This window comes from Nannospalax galili, unplaced genomic scaffold, assembly GCF_000622305.1.
Source record: "Nannospalax galili isolate Female #2095 unplaced genomic scaffold, S.galili_v1.0 scaffold646, whole genome shotgun sequence".
Taxonomy (NCBI): domain Eukaryota; kingdom Metazoa; phylum Chordata; class Mammalia; order Rodentia; family Spalacidae; genus Nannospalax; species Nannospalax galili.
In genome coordinates, this window is record NW_008355279.1 from 2,491,625 (window position 1) to 2,501,602 (window position 9,978).

Below are 9,978 nucleotides of genomic sequence, written 5' to 3' on the forward strand. Positions count from 1 at the left end.
ATTCTTCTATGGTTTTTTTCTTGTTGAGTATTGTAAGTTCGTTCTGCTGAGATGAGCTAAGAAAGTCTACTTTTTGCTCTCAAATACAGATAATGTGACAGATAGCAGATTAGTCCATTTCTAATTGTTATAACAAAATACTTACAAAGCTGGATACTTAACAAAGAAAAGATATATTTAAGTCATAGTTTTCAAAGTTGAGAGTCAAGTTTGAGCAGCCTTATCTGTTCCACCTCTGGTAAGGGCCCTCTTGATTGTATCATAGTGTGACACAGAAACAGAAGGTGAGCATGGGGTAGTTTTCCTTTATAGACTACTCCCTTCAGAACTATTCAGTCTGTGAGAGCAATATTACATCTTTCTGAGAGGGATGTCTTTACGATCCAGTTACTTTGTACTGGACCCTAACTCTAAAGTTCTGTCACCTCAGTGTCACCTCTGGGGAACAAACTATGACTTAGACCATAGAATTTAGATAGATAACATACTGGAAAGGTAGGGGAGTAGACAAGTAGATTGAATTTATAAGACAAAGTAGATAAGTAGACATTGGAGAGAGAAAATTGAACACTGTTTTTCAATAAATGTATGCAGTTCTTGTCCCAAAATAACCTATCTCATTTAGTAGACTTGCAGCTATGAGAAGTATAGAAACCATTCTGAATAGAATGCACAGGCATATAATTAACATTAACATTCTAACATGAATTATAGATTGTAGGAATTATTTTAAAAGGGTAATCAAGCTGGGCGTGGTGGCGCATGCCTTTAATCCCAACACTCGGGAGGCAGAGGCAGGCGGATCTCTGTGAGTTCAAGACCAGCGTGGTCTACATAGTGAGTTCCAGGACAGCTGGGGCTACAAGGAGACCCTGTCTCAAAAAGACCAAAAAAAAAGGGGGGGGGGAATCAGAAGTGAATTATGATTTAAAGCAGGCTTGCTGAATGAAGAATGAATTGAATTGTGCCTTTAAAATACCAGAAGAATTTGAAAAGGTGGAGAGTGAGGAAGGAATACTTTCAGTTTCTATGACTTAGGCAAATGGATAGAAACAAAAATAATGTGTTCATTAGGAGGACTGAAGTGACGTGACATTGGATACCTATGGTGAAGCCTGTCTGAAAGACACAGAATATTAGATAAGAAGCTTTGTGCTTAGTTTTATAGATGAGACATTGTAGGTTCTTGAGAGAGAAGTCTAATGTAACCATAGTTGAAATTCAGTACACAGCCAGTTTCACACTGTAAACTTCATCTTACCTCTCTCTGGAGGGAAAGTGGAGATAGATTGGAAATGTAAGAAGGGGTGTAAAAGAGAATGGATGAGGTGCTATCCATACTGCTGTTGTGGCATTTAAACTTCTGGGGGGGACCTTTGATTGTTGTAAAGCTATGGGCTCTGTCTCCAGAAAAAAATAGAAATGAATCTAAAACTCTGCCTATACTTTTAGCCATGAACAAACTGCAAATTAAAATGCCATGCATTAAACTGACCTGTTTTAGAGATGAAGTAGTCTCTTCATTCTCTGTATCCCTAACATGTCCATAACCATTCTTTTTTTTTTTTAAATCTTTTTGAGACAGGGTCTCCCTGTAGCCCCAGCTGGCCTTGAACTCACAGAGATCCACCTGCCTCTGCCTCCCAAGTGCTGGGACTAAGGTGTGCGCCACCACACTTGGCTCATAACCATTGTTAAGTAAGTACATAATTGTATACCTGCATTTTCTCCCATTTGGGATCCTCTTTTTTAAAACAATATTTATTATTATTTTCTATTTTATGTGTATGAATGTGTTGCCTGTGTATGTTAGTGCACTTATGTTGTGCAATGCCTGCGGAGGTCAGAAGAAGGCGTTGGATCTCCTGTAACTGGAGTTCCAGACATTGTTAGCCACATGTGGGGGCTGGGAACTGAACCCAGGTCCTCTGCAAGAGCAGCCAGTGCTCTTAACCTCTAAGCCATTTCTCCCACCCCTGGGATGCTTCTTTTATCTGCCGAGGAAACTGTCTGTCTAGAAATAGTTTTAACATGTTCCCACACCTAAAGTTAGATGTATATGTCTCTGTTCTGTGGCTGGTACTTGATACTGAAGTAAGGCTACCTGCTGCTGAATCTTATTTTGTACCAGGTATACTACCAGGCCCTTTGTTCCCTGTCTTCTTTTCCTAAAACTTGATTTTGAGACCTGTTTTTTTTTATTATTATTATTTGATGGTTGAGGGGGTTGATACCAGAGTCTCACAGTGAATGAAGCAAAGATTTGATCTAATTTCATTTATTAAATTACTTTTCATATTTGTTTAAATATCATCCTCTGTTTAAAATAGTGAATTTTGTGGAATTTTGGTTATATTTGGCTTATACTTTTTGGTAATAAGGATTTACATACTAAAGAAATTCAAGAATTTTAGATACTTAATGATTAAAAAAATATATACAGGGGCTACAGTGGTTAAGAGCACTGGTAGCTCTTGCAGAGGACCTGGGTTCCATTCCCAGCATCCTCATGTGGCAGCATAAAATTGTCTGTAACTCCAGTTCCCGGGGACCCGATGCCCTCTTCTGGCCTCCTTGAGCAGCAAGCCACACATACTGAAACACATAAAATAAAAATCTTTTCTTTTTTATTGTTTTTATTTATTTATTTTATGTGTATGTATGTATTGCCTGCATGTGTGTAAGTGCACTCGTGTCGTGCAGTGCTCACAGAGGTCAGAAGAGGGTGTTGGATCCCCTGGAACTGGAGTTACAGACCATTGTTAGCTGCCATGTAGGTGCTGGGATTCAAACCTGGGTCTTCTGCAAAAACATTCAGTGTTCTTGACCGCTGAGCCATCTCTCCAGCCCCATAAAATAAAAATCTTAAAAAATTAAAATAAAAGAAATTATAGTAATAGAAGGCAAAACATCTCTCATAAGTTTATGAGTCACTATTTGGGGTATTTCTGAAACAGAACATCTGGTAAGGCTGTGAATTTGATTAAAAGACCTATTACTTGTATGTACTTTTGCATTATAATCTTCCCCTAACCCTCATCAGGCAGGTAGGTAAGTATAAAGCAGGTAGAATTATTTCCATTTTAGACACAAGTCATCTAGCAGAAAGCAGGGAAATAAATTTAAAGTCAGCTTTCCCAGCATTTTGGTTCTTATTCATTCCACTCTGTCATAGCTGAATGACTTTAGCACAGGGTTTAAAGTTTAAAAGTTTAAAATAGTTCCAAATGCTATATTCAACAGGACAGCACTTTTAATGGTTAAATTGCTTAATATTAATCTCTGATCACAATTACATTTTATGGTATGTGTTTCATTTTTGCTTAGGTAAGTATGCTGAGGATATATTTGGAGAATTATTCAATGAAGCACATAGTTTTTCCTTCAGAGTTAACTCATTGCAAGAACGTGTGGACCGCTTGTCTGTTAGTGTTACACAGCTTGATCCTAAAGAAGAAGAATGTAAGTTTATTCATACTGTATTTTCCCCCACATTGCATTTTAAATATTTTTATTGTTTTTATTTTATGTATATGATGTATTGTCTGCATCTATGTAAGTGCACCTGTGTTGTGCAATTCCCAAGGAAGTCAGAAGAAGGCATTGGATCCCCTGGAACTGAGTTATGGACAGTTGTTAGCTGCCATATGGGTGCTGGGAACCGAACCTGGATTCTCCACAAGAGCAGACAGTGCCCTTAACCTTGAGCTAAGCAGTGTATTTAAGAACAACATTAGACCTGATTATATTACAGCTCTAGTTGCCACTGACCTGTTTTGTACATGTATTATCTGTAAGAGCTGTCAGCATGACTGGCCTGGTTTTCCAATTTTTTTTTTAATTTGTATACTATTTATTTCTTAATTTTTTGACAGGAAGAAGGCATTTTAGCTGGACTCTTTCTTCAGTTCTCTTCTCTCTATTCTTTTGTCTTTTTGAGGCAGGATCTCCCTGTAGCCCCAGATTGAGCTTGATCTCACAGGGATCCTCCTGCCTTTGCCTCCCGAGTACTGGGATTGAAGGCAGGTGCCACCAGGGCCGAGTTTCTTCCTTATTCTCTATCTGCTCTTGTCTTAGAATTTAAAACTATTTATAAAGTATCAGAAATCCTATGGTTTCAATGTAATCTTTTTTTAATATGCCTTTGGGAGTACATGTTGCTAAACTGTGATCTAGTTATTTAATTGAATGTTGCCATCTCCTTATGAACATTCCAAAAGCACATTGACAGTATATAGACTAGAAATGTTTTGTGTCAGGATTAAAACAGAAATATCAGGTTAAAAAAATCCACATTACTGTTAAATAATGATAGAAATTTGGGGGTGGTAAGAGCACATTTCATACCTTGACAGATAAGTAGATACCTTGTGTGAATGTTGTTTTTTCAATACCTTGAAACACTGATATTCCCCAAATTCCTCTACTTTTTTTATTCACAAAAGAAATTTAAAAACACATATTATAGAGAATTGTTTAATGTGATTATTTTTAGATTTTTCTTCAGATATCTTTGCTGAATAACATTTTTAGCATAAATTCAAGTTACATCTAAATGAATAATTAAAATATTAAAGAATATCAAAAAAAGCACAAAGTAAATTGTTATGATGAGTATTTTGGTGTTTTAAGGTATTGAAAAAACTGCTTTTTCTAATGTAATGTGTAAAATACCATGTAACATTTATACTGCTTATAAACTCTTAGTTCTGGACATGAGAGAGCTACAGCTTTAAATAAAGCCTTATTTTATGTATTAACTTAACACCCTATATCTTATAGTATCCATTAAAATTACAGATCAGCAGGGTTTTTGTTTTGTTTCATTTTGGTTTTTTAGCATAGTCAACAAAGGTTTATGCAATTATCACCACAGTCAATTTAAGAACATTTTTAATACTCCAAAGGAAGCCCCACTCTCCATTCCTTCTCTTTCCCTGACCCTATCTGTCCCTAATCTACTTCTGTATAGATGGGTTTGCCTATTCTGAACATTTCCAATGAATGAGTGGTCTTTGACTTTCTCTTAAGATTCATTTGTATTTGTATTTCCTCGATGACTAATGATGTGGCGCTTCTTTCAGGTGCTGACAGACCATTTGTATTTTCTTGGAGAAATACTCATTCACTTCTTTGCCCTTTTTTTGTCCTCCTCCCATACACTATCCATTTGCCCATTTTAAAATTGGATTAGCTTTTTAAAAATTTTTATTTCCATTTTATGTGTATGAATGTATTGCTTGCAAGTATGTAAGTGTGCCCATGTCGTGCAGTGCCCACGAAGGTCAGGAAAGGGTGTTGGATTCCCTGGAACTGGAGTTGGGGATGGTTAGCTGCGATGTGGTTGCTGGGAACCTAACCCCAGTCCTCTACAAGAGCAGCCAGTGCTCTTAACCACTGAACTATCTCTCCAGCCTCAAAATTGGATTATCTGTTTATTGTGCAGTTGTTAAGAAATTTTAAATATTCTGGGTTCAGATCTGTATCATGTGTATGATTGACATTGTAGGTTATCTTTTTTGGAGTTTCCTTTGAAATTCCAAAATTATATTCATTTGAACTCATGTACATTAATCACATTTTATAAAATTCTTGAAATACAATTGTTACTAGTCAAAAATACTTAATAGCTATACATACTCTCAAGTATACAATTTATATAAAAAATTTGTAGCAAATAGGCTAGGTATGGTGTGCACCTTAATTTCAACACTCGGGAGGCAGAGACAGACAGATCTCTGAGAGACTGAGGCAAATTTGGTCTACATAGGGACTTCCCAGGCCAGCTGGAGCTACAAGGAGACTCTGCCTCAACAACAACAACTATAGAATAAAAAAAAACAAAAAAGTTTGTAACAAAGCAAAATTAATGTTAAATTTTAAAATACTATTAATTTTTCATATAACTTTTACTAATTTTCTTTGGCAACTTCATACATGTATATAAGGCATTCTGGTTACTCTCGTAGTATTAAATTGTAACAAATATTTTAGTACTGTCATTAAGCTTGGAAGTGAAAATACAGATGCCACAAAATAAGGTATATGCATTTCAGAATTATATATGTTTCATTTTTTTTCATACTTACTTTAAAATTATATGAAACTATAGAGAATACTAAAGCTAAATGCTTAGTTTGGATTTGTTTGGGACAGGTTGCGTAGGATGAATTTTAATTATTCAATCTAGATTTTTGAAACTCAGTGGGAGATCAAAAAAGTAATATTATGAACATAATTAAATTACAGAGTGTGAAACTAGTTTGTATTATCATTAGGTAGTAGCTAACAGTGAAACTACCAATTTAATTTAGAGTGTAAGAGTGTCAGAGACTTAGTTATACTTAATTTGACTTTGTTTGCAAGCATATTGAACTCTAACATACTGTGTAATAATACTAATGAGGCAGTATCAGATTGTCAAATGGAAGGGACTTTGTCACAGCACAGTGTTCTGACATGATAGAGAGGGGTTAAAGATAGACAAGTACATCGTGCTTATTATTTTACATGTTTTTCATATCCTTTACCAAAAGAGCTTTGGGAATTTGAATTTAGACTCCATTTTGTTTTCATGGTTACTAAGTAGAATAAGGGAATGGCAGCAATGGTTCATGTTCATTGCCAAAAACATCGGCCACTTCTGATGTCCTGAGGACAGTATGTGTGTTGTGGCAAAGAACTCACCTCAACAAGGATCTGAGTTTTCCGTTCTGGCTCTGCTGCCTTAACCATTTATGTTGAGCCAATTACCTGTTTCCTACATTTGGCTTTTTTGTATTTAAAAATGAAATAGCGATTCTTAAATGAAATAAGAATTAATGGAAGCATCCATCATGTGTACAGTATGGACTCATTAAATGTTTCCCAAACTCTCCCTAGTGATAATAGCAAAAGCTTTTGTGGTATTTTTTTTCTTTCTCTCTCTTTCTTTCTTTCTCTCTCCTTCCTTCCTTCCTTCCTTCCTTCCTTCCTTCCTTCCTTCCTTCCTTCCTTCCTTCCTTCCTTCCTTCTTTCTTTCTTTCTTTCTTTCTCTGAATTTTGTTCTGGTGTTTTTTAAATGTGTCACAAGTTGGCCATCGGCATATTTTTTGAAAACGCAGCTACAGTGTGAGCATTGCAGAGCCAGTCTCATGGCTCCACTGTGCCATATGGTTCCAGATGTTCATGAATTTTAATTGTGAAAATAATAGGCGTACATTTTAGGGAGATAGTTGAACATTGTGATTGATTACTGGTATTTCTGTGGTGTGAAGATTTTATACACTTTAAGGTCATATTAAATATGTAAGATTTTTTTATTTCTTTTTTTCATGTTTTAAATATTTTTGTAGGTTTTTTTTTTTTTTTTAATTGAGCTTTTTAAATTTTGAAACAGGGTCTCACTCTATAGTCTGAGCTGGCCTGGAACTTATAGCAGTCTTGCCTCAGCCTCCCAAGTGCTGGGATTGCAAGTGTGAGCCACCACACAGGCTCTCCCTACTTTTTTAATGTGAAGAAATCACCCTAAATGTGAAGACTGCAGTATTTTGGTGCATTCCTTATTTTAATATGCTGGATAGCACAAAAGAAAATTAGTAAATGAAGTTTGTTTTAATTCATCGTGTATGTGATGGGACTGTACCATTTACTGGGGATACAAATATATGAGTGTCTCAGTCTTCAAAAATTTATGGTTAGATATAAATCTTTATAGCACAGATAAAAGTGTGAAGTAGAAACTTAATATAGATCACCCACATGTATACATAGCCAGAAACCAGCAATATGTTTAGCTTACGATGCTACGAGTAATTAGTTCAAGTTACTACTGATTATAAGCTAATAAGGAATAAAAAGTGGTGAGGGAAAAAGCTTACTGAGAAAAATAAAAGAATTTTAAGTTGATACGGGGGCAAGAATAGCAGGTAAAAGAACAGTGTATTTGTAGGAAATGTAGATTTGGTTTAGATATCCTTAGGGCCTTCTGAGCTTTAGAAACAAAAGGTTGCATTAAGACCCATCTGAATGGGAAGATAAGGCAGAGGATGGTAGGAATACCATCTGACAGTGATAGAGCATTTAGAATGATTCTTTGTTTAGGAGTCACTAAAGCCACACAATCTTTTGGGGGCATGCTAGCTTTTAAGCAAATTACAGTATTAATTACTGTATTTTATATTTAAGCAATATACAGTATTATTATTAAGTTAAGTGATCTTAGTAAAATAACATGATCTTGTGACTTTTGTTTTAGTGTCTTTGCAAGATATAACAATGAGAAAAGCTTTCAGAAGTTCCACAATTCAAGATCAGCAGCTTTTCGACCGCAAGACTTTGCCTATTCCATTGCAAGAGACATATGATGTCTGTGAACAACCTCCACCTCTCAATATACTCACTCCTTATAGGTCAGTAAATAAATATGAATAAATAATGAATATGAAATATGAAATCTTACTGTCTCATTCTTCTGAGATATTTTTAATTTCCTTGACTTCTAGCCAACAAAGAGGCCTCCCTACCTACTGCTTTCAGAAAATCATTCTTTAAATCAGCTCTAAGATCCTCACATTCAAGCAACAAGAACTGTTCAAGGCATTATTATGAGTAGCACTGGCAAAGCTATTAATATGGATGTCAAGGAGTTATTGTCCTTTTAATTTTTAGTCAAATAAAGAACCCAAAATTCCACCATAAAAAGTTTACCATTTTTGTGTGCTATCTATTCTTGATATGTATATATTCACTTTCTGCATAATGATATGCAGTGTTCTTGTATATTTTCTACCACTTAAAATGAAATCTAGAATTAGTCAGTGTTTCTTTGGGGTTCTTTGACATGTTCTGTTAAATAAGGCAGTTTGCGATGTGCAGTGCAACCCTGGATAAAATGATGTTCAGTGGTTACTTGAAACTACAGCTCAGTATGCTGGTCAGTGGGTGTAGATGCTACCGTTAAACTGACAGTTCAAATGCCTTTCGGATATAATGAGAGTACAACAGAAACTGTGAAAGTTTTCTATTCTAAATTATGTTCCTGTCTTTCCAGACTTTTGATTATTGGCAGAACTATTTGTAATAGTTCTATTATTGAGGACTTGGAAAATAGTATTCAGCAAAAGTGAGCATTAAAGTTGAACAGCTATCCTGTACTAGTACCAACTCTGAAAAGCGTCTGCTTTTCCATTTTCCAAATTTTTCTGATTTGTGAAAAATTTTAGATTGCTGCAATATTCTCTTTGGCAATATTTGGTTTATTCTCCTTCTATAACCCAGACTGACCTCAAACTTATGATCCTCTTGCCTTGTCCTCTTGAGTTATGAGATTACAGACATGCACCATGCCTGGCTAGGCCATATGTTAACACATGCTGTATTTTATTAATATGAGGGGAAACACATTTCATTGGAAGAGTTTCTCTTCTGGTTGTGTCTCTGTTTTTCCTAATCTATTTTAATAAATGTGTTGTATTTCAGAGATGATGGTAAAGAAGGTCTGAAGTTTTATACCAATCCTTCATATTTCTTTGATCTGTGGAAAGAAAAAATGTTGCAAGATACGGAGGATAAGAGGAAGGAGAAGAGAAAACAGAAGGTATTACAAGAGATTTAAAACTTGACAGGTTTTTTTTATATATTTATACTTTGTTGCACATGCAGAACTTTATTAATCCTATACTTTGACAGCCTTTTTTACTGGGCTCATATACCAAAGTATTTGTAACTGGACAGGTCACAAAGGAATGCTGTGTAGATATTAGTAAATAGTCAATTAAGCTAATACTTCTTGGCAACACAGCATGCCCTAGGCTTTTTCAGGAGGTTATTGTATTCTTACTAAATACCTGTTACCAGTCTGTTGGGTTGCCATTTTGCACTGTGATAAGAAATTACCTGAATTTACTTTATTTCGTATTAATGATAAAAAGACATGTAGAGCTGAGCGTGGTGGATGGCGCACGCCTGTAGTCCCAGCACTTGGGAGGCAGAGGCAGG

General features: G+C 35.6%; 1 protein-coding gene across 4 annotated transcripts in view; it reads left to right on the forward strand.

Annotated features, from left to right (window-relative positions):
• Positions 1 to 9,978, forward strand: part of Wasf1 (WASP family member 1) — a 62,852-nt gene that overhangs the window by 46,025 nt on the left and 6,849 nt on the right. For all 4 annotated transcript variants that reach the window (XM_008852419.3, XM_008852416.3, XM_008852417.2 and 1 more), the window contains exons 3-5: positions 3,328 to 3,462; positions 8,237 to 8,390; positions 9,460 to 9,577. In XM_008852419.3, coding sequence (XP_008850641.1) covers positions 3,328 to 3,462; positions 8,237 to 8,390; positions 9,460 to 9,577 — 407 coding nt within the window. The remainder of the gene's footprint in view (positions 1 to 3,327; positions 3,463 to 8,236; positions 8,391 to 9,459; positions 9,578 to 9,978) is intronic.